A 24,358-nucleotide genomic window follows, 5' to 3' on the forward strand; every position below is an offset into this window, starting at 1 on the left:
GGCGGAAATACAATCTAGCATCATCCGCTCATTTTATGTTTACATGCTCAAAAAAATGCAACTCTATTCCTGAGCCTAACCATGGATCTGCAATAGTTTTCAAGCGCAGTTGTGTGCGGATCTGAAATTCATCCACAGAAATACATCAGCAGCACTATTTTGACAGAGAGGTGCAAGTGGCAAGGAAGGATACCGTGAGAGGTCTAAACCGGAACACGTCCCCTGAGCCCTCTTCACCGCCCATCACTACAACAGATCTCTGACATTTAAGCATACATTTAATATCACAAAAAACTTGCTCTTGGAAAATTGCTTCATTTTATATATAACTGAAACTTTTCATATATCTACACACACACATCCATAAAAGTTGACTAGTAGCAAAGCAGTAGGGAGCGCCCTATTAAAGAGGTGCTATGTTATTGGTTACCACAGGTTTAAACTTCAGGACTAAGGCGGTATTTCGTGGCTGGTTGCCCATTTTCCTGTCGCGCCACAGGTCAATGCAACACAGCTTTGGAAGATTTAAAAAATAGAGGAGGCGGGCCACAAATTCGCGCAGAGAGCCGAACCAGCTTATTTATTTTTATTTATTTATAAAGTTTTATATAGCGGAAACTTGATCCCGAAGGATATCAGAGCGCTTTACAATTTGAGGCAATTAAATAACTTCCCACCCTATTCCCCTATAAACCCACATCCCACTATGGAACAGAAAATGCAAAATTAGAACAAAAAAATGTAATAACTACTACTAGACATTAATACGTCACATCATAGCACCGTACTGAGAAGTACTTTATTAAAAGTTAGAATTTTTTTTAATATGAATCATTAGTGAACAAAGAAGCACGACAATTGTCAAGTACTGTAAACCCTGCACCAGCCGGATTGTAATGGAGTAATGTTCCTTATGTTGAGGCGTTGTGTTTTCCTCTTCGTGCACCTTTCGGCAGCTTTTTTTAAGGCACAAACTCCACCTGGGAGTATTGAGCGTTTGCATAGGCATGCGTTACATACAAGCTCACCCCATTCTTTATAGAGATAGGGAAATTAAGTGATTTGTCCAGTATCACAGGACGTTGAGCGGCGCCGGGACTCTGGCTTCCCAGATCCAATGTCAAGCGCCCTGGCTATAACCGAGCATTCTCGGCAGAGGGGGGCAGAAACCACATTAAAGCTCGGCTCGTTATGGGCTCGGGGTTCCAACAGGACCTCGAGCTCAGCCAGAGCCGGGCTTCAGGCTCGACCCGGGCTCGAGTTCCAGTGGCTCGCCCACCTCTATTAATTAGTGTTGCAGATCCTTAAATTACAGCGCTCTGACACCTTCGAGTAAAGTCGGTGCTATATAAAAACGCATAAAATAAATTGGATACATCACCATCCATATCGAGTGCCTAACTCCCTTCGTCTACTACAATCTCCTCATCCCCGCGGCCCCTCCCCCTGCCCTCTAAAGCGCGGGAAATGCAGTTGAGTCTACAAACTGTCAGCGAGTAGTCAGGACAGGTTCCAGTTCTCCAAGTTTAATAAAACTTATAAAGTGTTCCTTATAGTGGGTGGAGAGCACAGCGCAACACAGCATGACACATTGCAACACAACAAACCAGAGAACAAACACAACACAACCAAACCCAGTACAAACACAGCACAAACAAAACACAGCACAACGCAAGGCAGCATCTATTCTAGGGGGCAGATTTACAAGCCCCTTGCGTCTCTTTTATGCCGCTGTTGCGTCACTTTTGTGACGCAGTGGCGGCGCAAAACCAACGCCATGCTGCGGGGTATTTACAACGTGACGCTTCTGGGAGATGCGTCACGTTGTAAAGCCCTGTGCCAGAGGTAGGCTTTCCTGCGCAGGGGTTGGGGCGTTCCAGCGCAGGAACACCTCCTAGAAGTGGCTGAGTGAAATCTACAAGATTTCACTCAGTCACTTTAGAGCCCATGCTGCGTCAAAACCCTGTGCCTGCTTGAAGCAGGCGTAAGGATTGAGGCAGCATTGTAAAGTTAGGGCACCCCAGAGCAGTGTTGGAGCTGCGTCGCGCTAGCGACGCAACTCCAGCAATACGCCGCCTTTACGGCACAGATGCGTCACGCATCTGTCCATTTTTGCCCCATGGTGCGCCGCATTGTAAATGCGGCGCATCCATGTTGGCGGAGCCGTGGCGCACAATAACTGGCGCATCCCTGCTGATATGTAGGGATGCGCCAGTTATTGTAAATCTGCCCATTCGTGTTTTGTATGCCTCATTTGCTTTCTTGTAAAGTAAAAACACAGCTGATGTGATCAGCGCTGGTGCGTGGACTTTGGCCCACAACAGACACCCATGTTTTTGCTAGTCGTCAACAATCTATTTGCAATTTTTTCCCTCCTTTCGCTCCACTTGTACATTTGCAATTCTTTTCATGTTTATATCTCTTCTTATGTAACTCCTGTAATCCTAAATCCTTCTGTAACACACCTGGTTTTTATGTAAAGCGCTCTGACACCTTCGGGAAATGTTCGCGCTATATAAAATCGCATTAAATAAAGAACTAAAATCAAATCTAGTCCCGGTCCCTTGCATTCCCCGAGGCATGCTGACTTTCGGTTTCCTTTCTCCAGCACCGAAACCAGCCTCCGGTGCCGCCTACACCCTGCTGCACCCTCCAGGCGCACGAAGGACAGACGTGCAGCCCATCACAGGTTTCTATCCACTGTTACCTGCAGTCGGTTCCCTTTACTCTCTCTGGAGGCGCTGTGCTGACCCCTGCTTTGTGGGTCACCAGGGGGCCCTCTGCACTGAACACAGACATGGACCAGGAGGCATGGAACAGCCTCTTCAAAAGCAAGATGTCTGCGGTGCGACCCCGGGACAAGTGGAGCCTGGACCCGGACGACGCTGCGGAGGGGCTGCCCGGGTGGAAGCAGTACACGCTGCACGCCTCCGCCAGGTAGGGGGGCTTTTCCATTTCAATAAGTAAGCGTCCTCTCCTCCCCCTCCCCCTATTCTTGTCGACTTTTGTTTCTAGTAATTAATTCCATCTAGGGCAGCGTTTGGCAAAGGGCTTGACCTGGTTTGGTCTCAGGCCATATTATGGTCACAAATGTAAAATAAAACAAGCATTTGCAATGCAATAGGTCTCGCATTAGGAAAGTTTGAGCTATTGGTATTGTAAATGGCAAAGTTTTTATTTATGTTTCTTTTTTTTTTAAATAGCTAAATTAATAGCTTCGTCATTTACAATGCCAATAGTTATAACTTTCGCAAATGTGATACCTATAGCATTTGTAATGCAATATGTTTTGTATTTACAAACCGCGAGAGGACAAAAAAAAGCTCTGGACCACTGCCTCTTCCCAGGCCTTCAAAAGGGACCTCAAAGTTCTCCTCCTCCAGAGACACCTCCAAAAGTAATTCACGTCCTCGCGCTATTTGTGAGTAAAAGGATTATGGTTCGATCCCCGGGCTAGGCGGCAGGGGTCTGCCCAGCACCATGTGATTCTGGGCAATAGCTTGCTTAATCTTCCCAATGGCCCCCAGCGCCGGGATGCCTCCGGGTAGCTGTGCGCTTTACAAATACTGGATTCACATTTACATATTATTTGGAAATAAGACATTTGAATAAAGTCAAAAGAGAAAGAGGCACAGCATTGGGTGGGATAGAGAAGCTTCAGGACAATGGTATGTGTGCTGTAACAAACTCAAGTTGGCTAAAATAATTGAGATGTTGACAGTGTGATGAATAGACATGGAGGTGGGACAATCATGAACTGTCCTGTGATCACGTTGCCTTGCACAAAGGTAAAGGGTCAGCTGCGGATATTAAAGCTGACAAAGACGGAAGGAAGGGAGAAACCCAGTTCATCTTCAAAAACAGTATGTACAGAAAAGTGCCTTTCCAGAAACTCTCATTGATTTTTAAAGAAGAAAACAATTTTCCTCCCACACATTGATTTTTAAATAACGTGAGTACCTTTTCAAAATTCTCACCTGTATATTGTTAACAGTTGTCTTACCAGTAAGATGTAGCTTAGACCTCAAAAATGCCAATGGGAGTTGGCCCAGACCAGGCTGGGAGGAGCGGGCGGGAGCTGGCAGGGCTGTCTCATGATCTCCTCTGCCCCTGACACACACTGAGCAGAGGAGGCTGGAAAAGGCGAGAAGAGCAGAAAACAGCACTCTGCACCCCCGAATTTTCAAAAGCAGCCCCAGTGGGGGCGGGATCTGAAGGAGGGGACCACCAGGCGTTCAAGGTGGAGTGAGGAGCCGGCCGGCGGGGGTGTTGGACTGGAGGCACCGGGCCGCTCTCTCCTGCAGCAGCCAGCCATGCAGCTTTGGTGGAGAGGGGGCGAGCAGGACTGCAGCTGAGCAGGGGCGGCAGCCCCCGGAGCTGCGGCGTGACCGGGCTGGCCTGAAGCCCCCCCCCCCCACCCCTTCAAACCCTGAACCCCGTGTGCACTGGACCCGGCCACCGACAGCCCCTCTGGGACAGAGCAGGTAAGGACACGGCCCGTGAACCCGCATGACTTGGCGAGCAGGAGGCGGGGCAATGAAGGGTTAATGTTTATGTTGCGGGGTCAGGGCCGGATTTAGGCATGTGCAAGCTGTGCACCTGCACAGGGCCGCCAAACCCCAGGGGCCGCCACGAGGATGAATACAATATTTGCGTGGCGGCCCCTGGCAGGGATTTGGCGGCCTCCGGCTCTCGTCCCTGATTGGCAGTGGCAGTGTTAATCACCAACGGCGTGGGGTCTGGCAGACGCCGGAAGCCGAGGATTCGAGTCTGCGCAGACTCAACCTCATACTGCTTCCCCCGTCGGCGTGTGCCTGCATTCTGTGGTCCTCGGAACGTACTCGAAGAAGGAAGCCTGGCTGCCATCACTGTGCCATCAACTCCCAGCGCCTGGAGCTAGACGGACACGGACAGACTGCAGAGACGAGTCTACTCTCACTCGAGTCCCGACCCGTGACAGCTAGTCAGGGGTCGAGTCTGCACTGCAGTTCACCGGGCAGCCCAGGTAAGGATAAGTGAGTTATTATGCAAATGTGTTACCTGAACAAGGGAATTTGTTGGCGGCCCCCATGGTGAAATTGCTGCACACTATTGCTTTACAAAATCGGAGTGCAAGGTTTGAAAAGGATCTGCCAAATTCACATTTCTTTTTTGCAGTTTTATGGGCACGGGGAGATGCAGTGATTTGCCGAGAATTACAGGATGTTAAACCCAGACTCGAACCTGGTTCCCCAGTTTCAAAGTCGGCAACTCTGGTCGTTATGCCAGATCCTCTCCCCCTCAACATCCTCCTTCCCATGTCACCCACCATGCACGCGTGCCAACCCGATGCAAGCCACGCGCATGATAGGTTCCCTGATGTCTCTTCTAATGCCCACCTGTTTGGGGCACGCGTGTACAGTGGAAGCTTGCACTGCTGGTGCCCAGAAGGTACCCATTCCCTGTGCCTCAGTGACGTTCGAGAAAAGCTTTTCATTCTACAAAAACATGAAACGAGTTGTACTGTCAGGGCCTGACAAATCTGGTGGTCAAAAGTACATTGCAAACACAACTGCCAAAGCAAGCATCCTCCTGTCATCACTTCGTGTTTCACCTTGCATTTTGTGCTCCTCGCTATGCCATGTGCACAAGCACACTTTGAGTATTTGTGCCTCTGGGCGAACATGCTTCCGTTACGTGTCGGTTGTGCAGTCAAGAGACTCAGCCAGGCCGTCACTGGCCGTGATGCAAGCAAAGCAATATGCCCCCCATCCCCTGGTCTGCTAATACAAAAACACTATAATTGTGGGGCTGTTGCTGTGGTGGGGGGAGGGTGAGTGCTGTTCAGTGTCAACTACGTGGCTTCAGTGATGAGTTGTGTACACGAGGCGTCAGTGTTCTGCCTAAAGCGCTCTGTTTGTGAAAGTCAAGTTATAGGGGCCACTACAAAAGCACGTGGTGGATGTTGGCGGGTCCGAAGTGCTGCTTAGAGGTCCAGGACAGCCGGTTCTGGCACACGATATGGAGAGACCACCTTAGGAAGAAATTCAGGGTTGGTGCAATGGACAACCATTGCGTTAATTTATTAATCATGGGCTAAAAACGGACTGACATGCAAAGGGTTACAGTAACCGACAGAAGAGCGAAAAAAATGAACTCACTGAAATATTTGATTCATTCAGTATGCCCTTGCTTACTGTGTGAGATTGCTTTACATATTTTTTTTAATCTGCATTGGCCTTGAAATTCTGTAAAGTACGGGTTCAATTTGCTTGATAGAATTGCTTGAGTGGACTGATGTTTTAATTGTGCCCAAACGCAATTGTTCCAAATTGGTAAAAATTCACAATTTTAAAAACTTCAACCTTACTGAACCCTGGAGTCTACTGTACACTGTCGTCCTCTAACTTTCTTTTAAAGCCAAGTAACATCACTCATGGTCTATCTGATTTTCACTTACTGTGTGCGTTTTCACACGATTTTCTGACTTTATCTAGGTGGGAGATTCTTTTAAAGCTCATTGCATCACGTATGTTTTGCTCCGCCCCGCCCGGACCCCCTCTTCCGGGGCCTCCTACCTACGCTCCCTGCCCAGGGCCACCATGATCCTAGAGCCGCCCCTGGTGGCAGGGGCGTGGCACGTGCGCCTAGGAGCTGTCCCTTAGTAGCTCAGAGGGGGCGGACGTGTGTGTGTGTGTCTGGGGGGCGGCGGTGGTTTCACAGCTTTGGGGTGTCTGACAGCAAGGGGAGACGCGTCTGGCCACTCGTGAGTGTTTCTGACAGTCCTGGGGAGGGTGTGTGTGTCATCTTTTGGGGGCCTGAGCTGAATTTGGGGTGTTAAAGTTCTAAGAGTCATTTCCGATAACTCTGAGCGGGGCCAGGCTGATGTGGGAGGTTTGACACTTTTAGAAAGGAGGCCGCTCCAGAGGGTGCCTTGCTAGTGTGTTTTTTTTTTCTTAAATAGTTTTTATCTGACATCTCGGAGCGGGGGTCTTGTGTCTGTAGGATGGGGTCTCAGCTACGGACTGAGGGCGTGCGCGGTCCTGGACTCTAGCACAGGGGAGCTGACATAAATGACGGGGCAGGGGAAATGGGAATTGAGTGACAGGGAGTCTGACATTCATGAGAAGGGTCTGGCATGCTGGTTGGGGAGGGGGCTTACGGCGAAGGGGTTGAGGGTTCTGGAGGCACTGGCGGGGAAATCAGGGCCCTTGAGATGCCTGGAAAAAGACAGCTCCGGGTAGGGGTGGTCTGGCAGATCTGTGGCGCGTCTCCCAGCTCTGCCCACGGTGCAGTGTGCGACAGCTCCTAGAAGCGGCTGACAGCTCCTGGAAAGAGCGAGGGGAGGGGGTGGCGGCGGCAGGCGCGATAGAAGTCTGACAGCTGTAGAAGAATTAAAGTGCGACCGCTCTGTGGGGGTCGGACAGATCAGGACGAGGTCTCTTTAAACCGTTTTGGATCAGGCGTAGGCATGGCCAGGCGGCTCCAAGAGGGTGGAAGGGGAAGCCATTCTCGTGTGTACTGTACTCTGCACTGTTTACAGGGCAGCCCTCCCCGGTTTCCCCACCCCGCCCCAGACTGCCAATGCTTGGTAAAAGTCCGAGCTCTGGTGTAGGTAGTTTAGCCATACCCCCGAGTCAGCATCGCGATTTCATTGCGGTGATTTAAATGACCACCCCAGTGCAATATGGGTGTTGTAGTTCTTTACTTTGGCTTTAGAATGTTTTCTAAAAAGCCGAGGACTTGTAAGCGGTATTCCGTGGGTAGCAGCGAGTTGGCGCCCTTGGTGTAAGGGCGAGCACATGGCGTGCTTGGTGTAAGCCCCGTATATAGCATGTGTACATTGATGCCTCGTGTCACGCATATAACCGGGGCATGGAGTGTGTGTGGGTTCGGTGAACGGTGGTGGCAGGGGGCTACAATCCCCAAGTGGCCGATTTAAATGAACTGGACACACACATGATGTTTCAGATGGATCGGACACCCACATGACTCCAGGGGGGAGACCGGGATACGTGGAGCGCGAGAAAGGGCTCGGACACATATAGATTAGACATACTAGACAGGACCACCGTTCGGGGCGAACACACGAGGCACAGTAGAGGAACTGAACACAAAATAGGTGTAAAGGGATTAAACACGTTCACAGAAACACAACTCGAACCCACGGAGGCTGTGCAGCAGGATACCACGCACAAAGCGGGAGTTGGGGCAGGTTTCCCTCTCTGGACTGTGCTGCACAAAAGTTCACGCTCGCCTGTTTGTGCCCCTGTATATCTCTGTCAGAGCATGGCCCGCTGTCTCTTTTAAGTTTGATTTATTAAGAAATAGAAACAAGTCCCGCGGCGACCCGGAAGCTCTTGGCCGGCCGGCCAATCCGGTCGCGGCCGACCGGAAGTCCCGCCTCCCGAGCTGCCGGCGCATGGAGCGCCCTGCCTGTCCGAATCAGCCCGGGTCCCCAGGAGGGGGCCGGGGAGAAGGAGGAGTGTGGCGCCTGTTGCGGGGCCGGCGCGACAACAGGAAACAGCGCCCCGGTGCCGAAGGAGGGAAGAAGAGTCCTGCTGCCGGGCCCTGCAGCTGAGGAGAGCCGCCGCATGAAGGAAGCCGGTGAGTGGGTTGCTGAGCGGGGGGAAGCATGTGCGCGAGTGCGGGGGGGGGAAGCATGTGCGCGAGTGCGGGGGGGGGGGGAAGCATGTGCGCGAGTGGGGGGGCGGGCTTTGTATGTGTGTGTGCGTGCGTGTGTGTGACTGTGGGGGAGGGGGGGGTGTGTGTGAGCGAGTGTCTGTGTGCCTGTATGTGTGTGCCTGCGCTCACCTGTGTGTGCGTGCGTGCATGCAGAGGGGTGGCTCCACTCTGAAGCTCCACTCTGAAGCTCCACTCTGAAGCTCCACTCTGAAGCTCCACTCTGAAGCTCCACTCTGAAGCTCCACTCTGCACTCTGAAGCTCCACTCTGCACTCTGAAGCTCCACTCTGAAGCTCCACTCTGAAGCTCCACTCTGAAGCTCCACTCTGCACTCTGAAGCTCCACTCTGCAGCTCCACTCTGAAGCCCCACTCTGAAGCTCCACTCTGAAGCTCCACTCTGAAGCTCCACTCTGAAGCTCCACTCTGAAGCTCCACTCTGCACTCTGAAGCTCCACTCTGAAGCTCCACTCTGCACTCTGAAGCTCCACTCTGCACTCTGAAGCTCCACTCTGAAGCTCCACTCTGCACTCTGAAGCTCCACTCTGAAGCTCCACTCTGAAGCTCCACTCTGCACTCTGAAGCTCCACTCTGCACTCTGAAGCTCCACTCTGAAGCTCCACTCTGCACTCTGAAGCTCCACTCTGAAGCTCCACTCTGCACTCTAAAGCTCCACTCTGAAGCTCCACTCTGCACTCTGAAGCTCCACTCTGCACTCTAAAGCTCCACTCTGAAGCTCCACTCTGAAGCTCCACTCTGAAGCTCCACTCTGAAGCTCCACTCTGAAGCTCCACTCTGAAGCTCCACTCTGAGCTCCACTCTGAAGCTCCACTCTGAGCTCCACTCTGAGCTCCACTCTGAAGCTCCACTCTGAAGCTCCACTCTGAAGCTCCACTCTGAAGCTCCACTCTGAAGCTCCACTCTGAAGCTCCACTCTGCACTCTGAAGCTCCACTCTGAAGCTCCACTCTGCACTCTAAAGCTCCACTCTGAAGCTCCACTCTGAAGCTCCACTCTGCACTCTGAAGCTCCACTCTGAAGCTCCACTCTGCACTCTGAAGCTCCACTCTGAAGCTCCACTCTGAAGCTCCACTCTGAAGCTCCACTCTGAAGCTCCACTCTGAAGCTCCACTCTGCACTCTGAAGCTCCACTCTGAAGCTCCACTCTGCACTCTAAAGCTCCACTCTGAAGCTCCACTCTGAAGCTCCACTCTGAAGCTCCACTCTGAAGCTCCACTCTGCACTCTGAAGCTCCACTCTGAAGCTCCACTCTGCAGCTCCACTCTGAAGCTCCACTCTGAAGCTCCACTCTGAAGCTCCACTCTGAAGCTCCACTCTGAAGCTCCACTCTGCACTCTGAAGCTCCACTCTGAAGCTCCACTCTTCACTCTAAAGCTCCACTCTGAAGCTCCACTCTGCACTCTAAAGCTCCACTCTGAAGCTCCACTCTGCACTCTGAAGCTCCACTCTGAAGCTCCACTCTGAAGCTCCACTCTGAAGCTCCACTCTGCACTCTGAAGCTCCACTCTGCAGCTCCACTCTGAAGCTCCACTCTGAAGCTCCACTCTGAAGCTCCACTCTGAAGCTCCACTCTGAAGCTCCACTCTGAAGCTCCACTCTGCACTCTGAAGCTCCACTCTGAAGCTCCACTCTGCACTCTGAAGCTCCACTCTGAAGCTCCACTCTGAAGCTCCACTCTGAAGCTCCACTCTGAAGCTCCACTCTGAAGCTCCACTCTGAAGCTCCACTCTGCACTCTAAAGCTCCACTCTGAAGCTCCACTCTGAAGCTCCACTCTGAAGCTCCACTCTGAAGCTCCACTCTGAAGCTCCACTCCGAAGCTCCACTCTGAAGCTCCACTCTGCACTCTAAAGCTCCACTCTGAAGCAACACTCTGCACTCTAAAGCTCCACTCTGAAGCTCCACTCTGCACTCTGAAGCTCCACTCTGAAGCTCCACTCTGAAGCTCCACTCTGAAGCTCCACTCTGAAGCTCCACTCTGCACTCTGAAGCTCCACTCTGCAGCTCCACTCTGAAGCTCCACTCTGAAGCTCCACTCTGAAGCTCCACTCTGCACTCTGAAACTCCACTCTGAAGCTCCACTCTGCACTCTAAAGCTCCACTCTGAAGCTCCACTCTGAAGCTCCACTCTGAAGCTCCACTCTGAAGCTCCACTCTGCACTCTGAAGCTCCACTCTGCAGCTCCACTCTGAAGCTCCACTCTGAAGCTCCACTCTGAAGCTCCACTCTGCACTCTGAAGCTCCACTCTGAAGCTCCACTCTGCACTCTGAAGCTCCACTCTGCACTCTGAAGCTCCACTCTGAAGCTCCACTCTGAAGCTCCACTCTGAAGCTCCACTCTGCACTCTGAAGCTCCACTCTGCACTCTGAAGCTCCACTCTGCACTCTGAAGCTCCACTCTGAAGCTCCACTCTGCACTCTGAAGCTCCACTCTGCACTCTGAAGCTCCACTCTGCACTCTGAAGCTCCACTCTGAAGCTCCACTCTGAAGCTCCACTCTGAAGCTGCACTCTGAAGCTCCACTCTGAAGCTCCACTCTCGAGCTCCACTCTGGAGCTCCACTCTGAAGCTCCACTCTGAAGCTCCACTCTGCACTCTAAAGCTCCACTCTGAAGCTCCACTCTGCACTCTGAAGCTCCACTCTGCACTCTGAAGCTCCACTCTGAAGCTCCACTCTGCACTCTAAAGCTCCACTCTGAAGCTCCACTCTGAAGCTCCACTCTGAAGCTCCACTCTGAAGATCCACTCTGCACTCTAAAGCTCCACTCTGAAGCTCCACTCTGAAGCTCCACTCTGAAGCTCCACTCTGAAGCTCCACTCTGCACTATGAAGCTCCACTCTGAAGCTCCACTCTGCACTCTGAAGCTCCACTCTGCACTCTGAAGCTCCACTCTGAAGCTCCACTCTGCACTCTGAAGCTCCACTCTGAAGCTCCACTCTGAAGCTCCACTCTGCACTCTGAAGCTCCACTCTGAAGCTCCACTCTGCACTCTGAAGCTCCACTCTGAAGCTCCACTCTGCACTCTGAAGCTCCACTCTGAAGCTCCACTCTGCACTCTGAAGCTCCACTCTGAAGCTCCACTCTGCACTCTAAAGCTCCACTCTGAAGCTCCACTCTGCACTCTGAAGCTCCACTCTGCACTCTGAAGCTCCACTCTGAAGCTCTACTCTGAAGCTCCACTCTGAAGCTCCACTCTGAAGCTCCACTCTGAAGCTCCACTCTGAAGCTCCACTCTGAAGCTCCACTCTGAGCTCCACTCTGAAGCTCCACTCTGAGCTCCACTCTGAGCTCCACTCTGAAGCTCCACTCTGAGCTCCACTCTGAAGCTCCACTCTGAAGCTCCACTCTGAAGCTCCACTCTGAAGCTCCACTCTGCACTCTAAAGCTCCACTCTGCACTCTAAAGCTCCACTCTGAAGCTCCACTCTGAAGCTCCACTCTGAAGCTCCACTCTGAAGCTCCACTCTGAAGCTCCACTCTGCACTCTGAAGCTCCACTCTGAAGCTCCACTCTGAAGCTCCACTCTGAAGCTCCACTCTGAAGCTCCACTCTGCACTCTGAAGCTCCACTCTGAAGCTCCACTCTGCACTCTAAAGCTCCACTCTGAAGCTCCACTCTGAAGCTCCACTCTGAAGCTCCACTCTGAAGCTCCACTCTGAAGCTCCACTCTGCACTCTGAAGCTCCACTCTGCAGCTCCACTCTGAAGCTCCACTCTGAAGCTCCACTCTGAAGCTCCACTCTGAAGCTCCACTCTGCACTCTGAAGCTCCACTCTGAAGCTCCACTCTGCACTCTAAAGCTCCACTCTGAAGCTCCACTCTGCACTCTAAAGCTCCACTCTGAAGCTCCACTCTGCACTCTGAAGCTCCACTCTGAAGCTCCACTCTGAAGCTCCACTCTGAAGCTCCACTCTGAAGCTCCACTCTGCACTCTGAAGCTCCACTCTGCAGCTCCACTCTGAAGCTCCACTCTGAAGCTCCACTCTGAAGCTCCACTCTGCACTCTGAAGCTCCACTCTGAAGCTCCACTCTGAAGCTCCACTCTGCACTCTGAAGCTCCACTCTGAAGCTCCACTCTGAAGCTCCACTCTGAAGCTCCACTCTGAAGCTCCACTCTGCACTCTAAAGCTCCACTCTGAAGCTCCACTCTGCACTCTAAAGCTCCACTCTGAAGCTCCACTCTGAAGCTCCACTCTGAAGCTCCATTCTGAAGCTCCACTCTAAAGCTCCACTCTGAAGCTCCACTCTGAAGCTCCACTCTGAAGCTCCACTCTGCACTCTAAAGCTCCACTCTGAAGCTCCACTCTGCACTCTGAAGCTCCACTCTGCACTCTAAAGCTCCAATCTGAAGCTCCACTCTGCACTCTGAAGCTCCACTCTGAAGCTCCACTCTGAAGCTCCACTCTGAAGCTCCACTCTGAAGCTCCACTCTGCACTCTGAAGCTCCACTCTGCAGCTCCACTCTGAAGCTCCACTCTGAAGCTCCACTCTGAAGCTCCACTCTGAAGCTCCACTCTGCACTCTAAAGCTCCACTCTGAAGCTCCACTCTGCACTCTGAAGCTCCACTCTGAAGCTCCACTCTGAAGCTCCACTCTGCACTCTGAAGCTCCACTCTGAAGCTCCACTCTGCACTCTGAAGCTCCACTCTGAAGCTCCACTCTGAAGCTCCACTCTGAAGCTCCACTCTGAAGCTCCACTCTGCACTCTGAAGCTCCAATCTGAAGCTCCACTCTGCACTCTGAAGCTCCACTCTGCACTCTGAAGCTCCACTCTGAAGCTCCACTCTGAAGCTCCACTCTGAAGCTCCACTCTGCACTCTGAAGCTCCACTCTGAAGCTCCACTCTGAAGCTCCACTCTGAAGCTCCACTCTGAAGCTCCACTCTGCACTCTGAAGCTCCACTCTGCACTCTGAAGCTCCACTCTGCACTCTGAAGCTCCACTCTGCACTCTGAAGCTCCACTCTGAAGCTCCACTCTGAAGCTCCACTCTGGAGCTCCACTCTGAAGCTCCACTCTGAAGCTCCACTCTGAAGCTCCACTCTGAAGCTCCACTCTGCACTCTAAAGCTCCACTCTGAAGCTCCACTCTGCACTCTGAAGCTCCACTCTGCACTCTGAAGCTCCACTCTGCACTCTGAAGCTCCACTCTGAAGCTCCACTCTGCACTCTAAAGCTCCACTCTGAAGCTCCACTCTGCACTCTAAAGCTCCACTCTGAAGCTCCACTCTGAAGCTCCACTCTGAAGCTCCACTCTGAAGCTCCACTCTGCACTCTAAAGCTCCACTCTGAAGCTCCACTCTGAAGCTCCACTCTGAAGCTCCACTCTGAAGCTCCACTCTGCACTCTAAAGCTCCCCCTTTGTCAGCGTTTTACCGTCATTTTCTTTATCAGTCTTCACCCCGTTTCGCATGTTAAAATAGAAAAAAACAACATTTAATTCCAGCAAGCGTTCTTCATTGAAAGCCAGTCTAGGCAAAAACGAAAGTAATAAAAAGTGAAACTGACACGCCACTCCACACACAGCAAGCAGTGCGCTCCCGAGGTGAAATCTGACAGCCTCAAAGCGCGCGTCTGCTATGTGTCCACATTCCTAGGTACAGGCCAATACGGGCCACAATAGGTCTGAAGCAGACACCTTCAATGCTCACGCATTGAGGGTAGGTCTGCTCGACCTAAAAAGTGCACATATCCCAGAAAGACGAGACAGGAAGAGAATCATTCTTCAGAAGTCGGGGTTGGTTTCCATGAAAAGCTCGAGCCTGGCTCGAGCCTGAAGCCTAGCTCGGCTGGGCTCGAGGTCCTGTTGGAACATCGAGCCCATAACGAGCCGAGCTTTCACCCGGCTTCTGCCTTTCCTCACTCCTCCATCCCTTTGCCCAGGATGTGGTGTTAGGGCCAGTGCTGCCGATTTTGGAACTGGCTTTAACCTGGTTCGAGTCTCGGCGTCAGCACAAAATCCTGTGGGGCCGATTCACAGAACTAATTTGAGACAAAATCCTAAACTTACTACTTTTGGTATTCACAGAAGTTAGGATTTTGTCTTAAATTTGTCTTAAGACAGACTTAAGACAGACTTAAGACAAAATCCTAACTTAAGTCTGTATTAAGTCTGTCTTAACCCTTTTCGTCATGAGGCTTACCTGCCGTGCGCTCATTTATTTGTTATTTATTTTAGCGATTTGTAAAGCGCCTGGTGACCCGAGGGCATCCCCGCGCTATAATTTTTATGGAGACCAGAGGACAAAAAGGAGGGACTTTATTTAGGGAACAACAGCGTTTTCAGTTTTTTCCTAAAAATCAAATGACTGGGTTCAAGCCGAAGGGTGCGGGGGAGTGCATTCCACCCGGTGGATGCTTTAACCGAAAAGCGACGGCCGCCAGTACGTGTCTTCCTGTATCTGGGGACATTGGCCAGGTACTCATTCTCCGAGCGAAGGGACCTGGGAGCTTTGTAAGGAGTAACCAGGTCTCTCAGAATAGCAGGGCCAGAACCATTAAGCAGTTTGTGTGCAGTGCACAGGGCCTTAAATTCGACCCTTTGGCGTATTGGAAGCCAGTGGAGGGCCTGAATTGCTGGTTTGGCTGATACTCTGGAAGGGAGATTCAAAAGTAACCGGGCGGCTGCGTTCTGCGTGCGTTGGAGTTTAGCCATGGTAGCTTCTGGAGCTCCCAGGTATACCATGTTGCTGTAGTCCAGCCGCGCAAGGACCAGGCCTTGGACCAGGAGTTTCCTGGATAGGGGCGGAAGTAGTGGGAGGATCTTACGAATGGAGCGCATAAGGCCAAAGCAGGTACCTGCTGTCTTGGTAGCTTGGGTTTTCATCGACAGCTCGGGTTCTAGCCAGACTCCTAAGGTCTTAATTTCTTGTTTCGGAGCGGGGATTTCCCCGAATACGTCTGGCCAGACCGATGGAGGGATGGTGGTCCATTGCTTGCCCAAAAGCATGACTTCAGTCTTTGAGCCATTTAATTTGAGCGATGACTCACACATCCAGTTGTGGATACCTTTAAGGCAGTTTTGCAAATTGTCAGGGTGTTTGTCCAGTTGGGAGAGTGAGACGACTAATTGGGTGTCGTCCGCGTAGCTTACTATTTTGATCCCGAAGGGGGTAACCACATCTTCGAGAGGGGCCATGTAAGCATTAAATAGAGTAGGGCTTAGTGATGACCCCTGGGGGACCCCACTCGTGAGGGGGAGGGTGGCAGAATGGAAATTGCCGTCCCATACCTGGAACGAGCGCCCTGAGAGGAAGGATTCTATCCACATGAGCGCCGAACCTGCAATCCCTGCCGCAGCCAGCCGATGAAGTAAGACACGATAGTTGACTGTGTCAAAGGCTGCGCTTAGATCCAGGAGGATCACTGCCACTGATCCTCCTAAATCCAGGATGCACCTAGCCTCCTCGATGACGGCGAGAAGGGCGGTGTCCGTGCCATGGCCCGGGCGAAACCCAGTTTGGGACTGCCGTAAGATGTTGTTGGCTTCTAGAAACTGTGACAGTTGGCCATTGACCAGTTTCTCGGCCAATTTGCTAATGCAGGGGAGGAGTGAGATTGGCCGGTAGTTCGCCATGTCGGCTGGGTCCAGCTGGGGTTTCTTTAGGAGTGCTTTGACTACTGCACTTTTCCAGCTGGGGGGGACCGAACCTTGGGAGAGCGAGATGTTTATGAGCTCCGTAATTGTGGGCACGATGACCGGTGCTACAGTTTTAAGGAATCTAATAGGGGTGGGATCTAAAGGGGAACCGCTTTTCATTTTGGCCATAGTTGTGTCTACCTCGTTCCTTGTTACTGCCCTAAAAGCAGTGAGCTGAGGAAGCAAACTGCTTCCTGTGTGATTGGTGGATGCCTCATTGTCCATATGGTTCGACAGGCCGGGGGGGGGCAGAGAAACTAAAATACGGGCGATTTTAGCATTAAAATAGGTGGCCAGCTCATTACTTCTATCAGCCGGGGGTGTATTGGATGAGGGTGGAGCTGGTATTTTCAATAACTCTTTTACGATGAGAAAAGATTCCCTTGCCGAGTTAGTGGAGTTTTTAATTCTTGTGTCATAATGAGAGGCTTTCGTAAGCTTATGGGTAGATTTGTATATTCTCACCGACCGCTGATAGGCATCCTTGCTGGCGTGCTGCCAGTTTTTCCTCCAAGCCGTTCTGCTTTTTTGCAGTGTTTGCGGAGAGTCCGGAGTTCCGGGGTGTACCATGGGGCAGATCCTAGTTTCCCCTTCTTATCCTCGCGGGTTTTTATTGGGAGGATGGAGTCCAGAGATGTGGTAATCCACTCCCTGTATTTACTGTCTGCAGTGGTCGGATCTTCCGAGGGGGTAGGGGTAGTCAAATTCAAGGTTCTGGCCCAATCCTCTGTGGATATTCTGGCCCATGCTCTGTCCCTAGTGTAGGTGGTGGGTTTATGGGGTTTCTTGAAGGCTCCTGGAAGGCGGAAAGGGACCATGAAGTGGTCAGTCCAAGGGAGGGGGAGGGACTCTGTAACTTGAAGAGTGAGGATATTCGTGAACACCGGATCAAGCAAATGACCTTTAGTATGAGTGGCTCCGGAGTTTGAGAGGTGGAGGCCATAGGCCGCCAGTTCTCCAATCAAGACGGCCGCCCCTGTATCTAGGGGGTCGTCGAAATGAATGTTGAGGTCCCCTAGTATCGAGAAGTTGGTGGTGGAGTGGGCCTGAGATGCAATAATATCCAGGAGCGCTCTAGAGAAAGGGCCCGGATGCCCAGGGGGACGATAAATTAGGAGTCCTGATAGTGAGTAGGTCGGTCCTACCTGGATGGTGAATTGAAGGCTTTCGGAATCCAGGATGTGCGCATCGTTGGTTCTACAGGTGAGATGGTCTCGATGAATGATCGCCAAGCCTCCTCCTCTACCCGAAGGGCGGGGTTGGGAGTGAATGAGGAAGCCCGGGGGAATAGCTAGGACAACGTCTGAATCCGAGTGATCTGTAAGCCATGTTTCCGAAAGGAACAGGATGTCAAGCTCATGGTCTACTATTAGATGATTAATTAGCAATGCATGCCTAGGGAGTGAGCGGCAGTTCAAAGTGGCCAGTTTAAGGGCTGAGGGCAAAGCAGGTCGGCTGGGGAGTTTGAGTTGGGCTGGGCGGCAGCGTGTGCAGCTCGTGAATGGTCCTTCAAGGTCATGCACATAATTGCATGCAATGTCAATAGTGGGTCTGAGACTGAGGAGGTCCCGGCGTGAATAGCTTACCATGGGGGCAGCCTGGTCCGGCAGGGGTTCTGGCCCTGGGCCCGGCCGTGCGCGGACGGGCGCAGACGGGCTTGCCTTAGGCGCTCCCGCTGCGCTCGTCCGGTGCGCTGGTATGACCGACACATTTTGTATAGTAAGGGGTGGGCGTGGCCTCGAGATGGGCGTGGCTCCGCCTTCGAGCCGCGATGGAGGTTTGGGTGTTTCCCCTGTGTCAGCGCTCGGATCAGCTGTATCAGGGGGGGTCAGGAGGGCTGCTCGGCGGGCAAGGCAAGCGCTACTGAGTTTAAGGTGAGAACAGTTTTAAAAACAGTGCGAGTGAAATAACAAAGTTTTTTAAAAGTTCCCAAAGCAAAATACAATCCTCCGGCTTTCCGCCTCAGAGGTCAGACAAACAATAATACACGGCGCTTTCTAATCAGCGTTTATGTACTATTTCAAGTGGGCGTGGCCACGAGCTGAGCTCGTCATGTAACGCGGTATTTACAAAACCGCCGTGCACAGCGGGAAAAGCCGCCACAGCGATGCGGTTAAGAATAACTAAGACAAAATCCTAACTTCTGTGAATATCAAAAGTAGTAAGTTTAGGATTTTGTCTTAAGTTAATTCTGTGAATCGGGCCCTGTGATTCTATCTCCCTGTGCCTACCGAAGGGTCCTTCTGTAATGTAACTGGTGCTCTAACTGATTTATTAATTTATGCATTTTTATATAGCGAAAACTTTACCCGAAGGTGTCATATGCTGTACAATAGAACCACTTACATTACATAAGGACTTCAGACCACATGAATAACATAAAAGATGCAAACAGATACACCCTAAATTCACATAAGAACGGTAGTAAGTACAAAAGTCTACTACAGATATTAGTGGTTAAAGTTACATATATACAAGTTGCAAATTCACTCAAGGTTACAGTTTAAGAAAGGTAGAAGCGATTTGGGTTGAACAAATATAAATGACATTTTTACACAACATCATCTTATCACCATTTCTGGGGTTCTTGGGGTGCTCATTCAGCCAGGCCTTTAGGGTGTTGTTGCACTCACAGGTGGTGATCTTGGGTTTATAGGGATCCCCGAGGTCGTGATGGCCAGATGTCCTCCATGCTTTTTGCGATGGTTGCTTACCAGCCAGGCCCTAGCACAATGAAGTGTGCGTCAGTCCTCCTCAAAGCAGCTGCGTTGGGGCAGCTGGTTTGACCCTGCCCCTCCGTCTCCCTCAGTCCTCGGCCATCCTGATCCTGAGCCACAACGTCCGCGTCCAACACCCAAGCCCGCGTCACAGGATCCGTGGTGCTGCCGCTGCCCCATTCTCGGTGAGCGCGGACACCACGACTGCCATAGTGGCAAAGGATGCTTCCCCAGGGCTGACCAAGTCCACAAGGGCCCGCACTATGGATCAGGAGAGCACTGGGAAGCAGCTTCAGCCGAGAATTAGGGAGTAAACAAACTAAACAATAATAGGGCAACCCAATATACCCCAAGGGACTTGGTAATCAGTAATATATGCACAACTGTTACTTGAGGAAATTATTTCACAAATATTTTAGTCCACACTAATATTATAAAGAGAGAGACTAAACTGTTGAGGCGGGTAAGCTCCGGAACCACAGCGCCAACCGGGACACCGCATGCAGCATTGGAAAGGTGAGGCAAAGCAGATGGACATAGGCTATACACCAGCTCAACTTATACTTTGCAAGGGACAAAGCACGTTGTGGGACAAAGTAGTCAGTTGGAAGTAGCACCAGCTCTGAGGAGCGTACGCCGCCTGCAGCGTGGGAATAGGGTCTGTGCAGGGAATAGCGTCTGTGCAGGTGTGTGAGAATAGCGTCCTATGACGTGAGCAGAGCGTCCCATGGTGTGTGCGAATAGCGTCCTATCACGTAGACGGTGATGGCATCTCAGTGCAGGTGTGTGAGAATAGCGTCCTATGGTGTGTGAGGATAGCTTCCTATCACGTGAGCATAGCGTCCTATGGTGTGTGCGAATAGCGTCCTATCACGTACACGTCCAGTGCAGGTGTGTAGGTGTGTGCTGTTTCAGAAGTGCGTTCACATACGGAGGCACCCGGGCACATTGTGCAGGCCAAGACGGCAGAGGCGCGTGTGCACACTGTGTCATTGGGGGAAATTCGGGACATGCACAGCATCGCGTACAGAGGCAACCGGGCACATTGTGCAGGCCAGGACGGGTAAGGAGCGTTTCTGCACTGTGTCATTGGGGGAAATTGCGGACACGCACAGCATCGGCATCAGCACAGAACAGCATCGCGGTGCCACTTTGGGACACTGTGAGGCCACACACGCTGAACGTTGGCACCGTCATTATCGGATGCAGAGGCTGACATTCTTTTTTATACCCGGACAACTTCGGGACGGGCCACTAGTAATCAATAAAGTCATAGACATGATTAAATAATCCATCACACCAGGGATATATTCCGAAGCGTTGTATTCCGAATTGAGACCAGATACAATCCAATCTCTAGCAACACTGACACTACAGAATTTATTTCACAGGTTCAATAGTAGTGTGACACCCTTCTTTAAATAGACAGAAAATACATTCAAATATATTTCAACATTCAGAAGTTTGAATATTCCATCAGTAACCCATGAATGTATACAGAATCGGGTGTTTGTAAAGTCGATGTTTTGGTCTCTAATCGGTCACATAGATCCCTGAAACCATCTTCAGGATACAGCGTTGCTTCATAAACCACTCCTGTAGATACCACTCCTGTAGATACTGAAAACACAATAATAGATACAACAATGATTCTCCCCTGAGGATGTTTGATGTTGATGTCTTGGCAAGTAATACATGGTAAATGACTTTATATCTTTTACATTGCACTTATGAAATGGTTTTAATTGTACAGGTAAGAATGCTGTTGTTTTTGGTGTAGGGTTTTTTACTTGGTTTAGGAAGGAATTCGGGATCTCACTTGGTGTTTTGTATTGTTTAGAGATCCTTCTAGGAATCGTTTTGGAAAAGACATTCCTGAATCTAGTAAGAACATTATGATTTATTTGATTACACTATAGGGTCACCTAGGGTGCTTCTATTGGGCTGTTAATTGGTATTAGTACACTTTTAAGATGTGTTTGGTTTGTGGAGGTATGTCCATTGGAATGACTTTGCATGCTTGGTGGGTGAGTCACTTTTGTTGATCTGCGGTGTGAGCAGGCGATACTAGACAACCCAGGGGAGATTCATTGTTGTATGTATTATTGTGTTTTCAGTATCTACAGGAGTGGTTTATGAAGCAACGCTGTGTCCTGAAGCTGCCAAAATCTAAATCAGGCCTTAAGAGGCTCATTACAATGGCGGACAGACTTCTGTCAGCTCGCCATCGTGACAGATTTGGGACCGGCCGCCAATGAGGCGGCTTCCCCACAATCCGAATTATGCGACCACCACCATGGCGGTCGCATCACCTATATTTTGCATTATGGCGGGGATGCGCTCAGCATCCCCCGCTGCAGTGCAAAAACAAAGGCACTTGCATATCCCTGCACTACATGGCAGGCACCACGCGGTGCCTGCCAGATGGTGCAGTGATATGTAGGGTGGCACCGTAGGTGCCCCCAGTGCCCCCGACCCAGTCCCAGGGATCAAGGGGGCTCGCTACAGGCCCCCAAATCCATTTCGGCCATTCATTTAGCTGCGTTTGGCCGCTGGAAAAAAAAATGGATGAAAGGGATACCCTAATCCCTATGGCGGTATGTTGGGGTATGCTTCAGTTCCGACAGGTGGTCGGAAAAGGACCACCTGTCAGAACCGTAGCGAACTGTATTTACCTCCGCCACGCATACCCAAGGATTACCCTCGCCATCATAATATGGCAGGGGGTAAACAGCAGTACGATGGCGGAAGGCCTGCCACCGACCAGCTGGCAGTGGCGGGCCTTCCGCCATCGTAATGAGTCCCTAAGTTACTGTTTGGCTTCGAAAGGGTCACATCACATTTCATATTATATTTTTCAGCTCATTTATTGACACCCTAATGTGGTTCACAAATGCTATAAATGTCAGAATCTACCTTGCATTAAATGTTTGCCTTCTCACCACTAGGTTCAAGTGCTCATCCTGTGGCCGAAAGTGGGAATCGTCCAAAGTGCGCGTGATCTTCCACATCAGGATGGTCATCCGGCGAGTGCCTCAGGGCTGTGTGAAAATGCGGGTCTTCAAGCAGGAGTGCCGGAGATGTTATGCAGCCATTTTGGAAGAACCCGAGTTCATGATTGAGAACATCGATGTAGCTGTTGACCGCCTGGTGACAAGAATACGCAAGGTGTGCTATGGAGAGGATGTATCCGATCGACATATCCATGATTTCATTACTAGTGGGAGCAATGAAGGACCTCACGACAGCGCACACTGCGAGGCTTGCCAACTTGGGCTCTGTGACCACAGACCTCCAGCCAAGAACCAGGAAGCGCCAATGGGGAATCGAGTGAGAAGTTCCTATGATGAGTGGGATGCGCTGATGGCGCGGGGCTATGGACATCTGCGGGATGAGAGCCATCACCCATTAATCCAGCAGAGTGGCTGGGCCTGGGAAACGCCTCGCTACAAACTTCGAGGAACTAATCACCCAAGCTTTAGAACGGAGCCAGAGGTTGAGAGAATTTGCCCATGTATACTACTCTGAACAAGTCCAGATCTTGTTGTATCTCTTCAGTTTCAGGAAGCAGAGGGGTAAACATGCCCTGCATCAGCTTTTAGTTGACTCTTTAAAATGAATGGTTATAGGATCTCAATATAATCAGTTCTATTGAGAGATTGGTGTGGTTCACACTCTAATTGAACACAATCAGGGAAAATCCTTATTTATCAAAACCCCAGATTCACTTTACAGTTCATGTACATTCATAAAATCTTATTTACAATACTTATTTATAGACATTTAACAAGTCAAATGTGTTTGAGAAATGTACACTGCAAAGTGTGATGGAAATTGTAGTCCTTAAATTTCTACCCCTCAATATACCTAAAATATTTTTAATGGGGCACAACATTTTGAAAGAAAAAAAATTGTGCTACCATTTTTTTTTCTTTTAACTTTTTGCACCAGTGAATTCTAGTGGTCCACGGGTTAGGGGGGAGTAATACTTGCTTTGCCCCAAGTGCTGGCAGCCCATGCTATGCCGCTGCTTCCACACATAGCAGTTTATTTCTATTGAAATGTATAAGCCTGGGTCTCTGCACATTGGACTGTGCCACTTTATGTCTAGGTTCCTTCCCAATTATCATCTTTGCACTTGCAGTGGTGAACAATTACATCTAAGTCAGCAGGGGTAATTTCTATCCCTGTGATAGGGTAAAAGATGTATAAATGTCCAGGCTTATCCTGCGTCTAAGAGCTTTGACTTCATTTGTGAATCCTGGTGGATAAGACCACCCACACCCTTATTTGAAGGAAAGCACACAACACACATTGGTCATATGTGGTGAGACAGTAAACCAGCTACCCTCAAAACGAGGCTAGCTTCAGAGACACTGAGGTAGGGCATGTGAAATGAATTGTGGTAGATGTGCAGGAAGTCGTTTTCTATGAACGTGTATAATGTTTGTCCATAACGAAATGTGGAAATGCAGTAATTCAACTTTTAAGCACAGGGAATCCGTGCTCATCGACATTAGCAAACAATTTTATTTATAAATAAACAATCCAGCAGAAACAACAGCGCCTTCTCTTATTTCCCATTTACTCATAAATGCAGTAATGCCACTATTATTTGCTACCGTGGCACGCTATTTACTGCCTTGTTGAATTACTCTCTGTGCTCCATCGTATGGCCCTTTCCTGCTCGTGCACTCAGGTTATATTGAGCTGATAAGTTTGCATTAGTTGATTCAATGCCCATTAGATTCCCCAGGCTAGACTAATGTTCTGATTTGTTACCTTTGCCTCAAATTGTAAAGCGCTCTGATATCCTTCGGGATCAAGTTTGCGCTATATAAAACTTTATAAATAAAATAAATAAATAAAATTCCATTTCTACCCAGGGCCCCAAACATCCGAGACTCGGCCAGATTACACCCCTGATTACACCGAGGCAGCACGTGGTTCTCTTCACGGAGCGTAATTACTGTCACTAAATTGTTAGCAAACCTCGGTTCTTCAAACATGCAGTCTATAATTTAAGAAAATACAGAAATGGCACAATCGCACCCACACTGATTAACAGAGTATGGAGGACAATCAGTTCAATCAGTTCTCTTAGAGTATCTCCTGTAAGTACTGTACATCACAGTGGGGGATGGCATTTTGGACAGAGAGCCTGTCTTCTCGTTGTCTTGTGCAGGAGGGGGCGAGGAGCCCAAGATGATACTAGAATACTGCATGCCCACCCCTGTGCCCACCCTGGTGGATCCTGTTCCCTCTCCTGTGATGGCTCCTGCCCTCCCCTCAGTGATGGCTCCTGTCCCCCCATGTGGTGGCTCCA

General features: G+C 50.5%; 1 protein-coding gene across 1 annotated transcript; it reads left to right on the forward strand.

Annotated features, from left to right (window-relative positions):
• Positions 1-2,674: 2,674 nt before the first annotated feature.
• Positions 2,675-23,590, forward strand: LOC147684213 (receptor-transporting protein 2-like). Its single transcript, XM_086944962.1, has 2 exons — positions 2,675-2,937; positions 21,981-23,590. The coding sequence occupies exons 1-2, from the start codon at positions 2,798-2,800 to the stop codon at positions 22,558-22,560; spliced, it is 720 nt and encodes a 239-aa protein (XP_086801088.1). The 5' UTR covers positions 2,675-2,797; the 3' UTR covers positions 22,561-23,590.
• Positions 23,591-24,358: the final 768 nt, after the last annotated feature.

The sequence above is a fragment of the Lissotriton vulgaris genome, chromosome 11 (genome assembly GCF_964263255.1).
Source record: "Lissotriton vulgaris chromosome 11, aLisVul1.2, whole genome shotgun sequence".
Lineage (NCBI taxonomy): Eukaryota > Metazoa > Chordata > Amphibia > Caudata > Salamandridae > Lissotriton > Lissotriton vulgaris.

What these genes read in the sequence shown, in the direction of transcription:
- LOC147684213 (XM_086944962.1), top strand. Translation starts at nt 2,798, where the DNA reads ATGGACCAGGAGGCATGGAACAGCCTCTTCAAAAGCAAGATGTCTGCG. An exon ending in ACGCTGCACGCCTCCGCCAG is followed by an intron (nt 2,938 to 21,980) that starts GTAGGGGGGCTT and finishes TCTCACCACTAG; the next exon opens with GTTCAAGTGCTCATCCTGTG.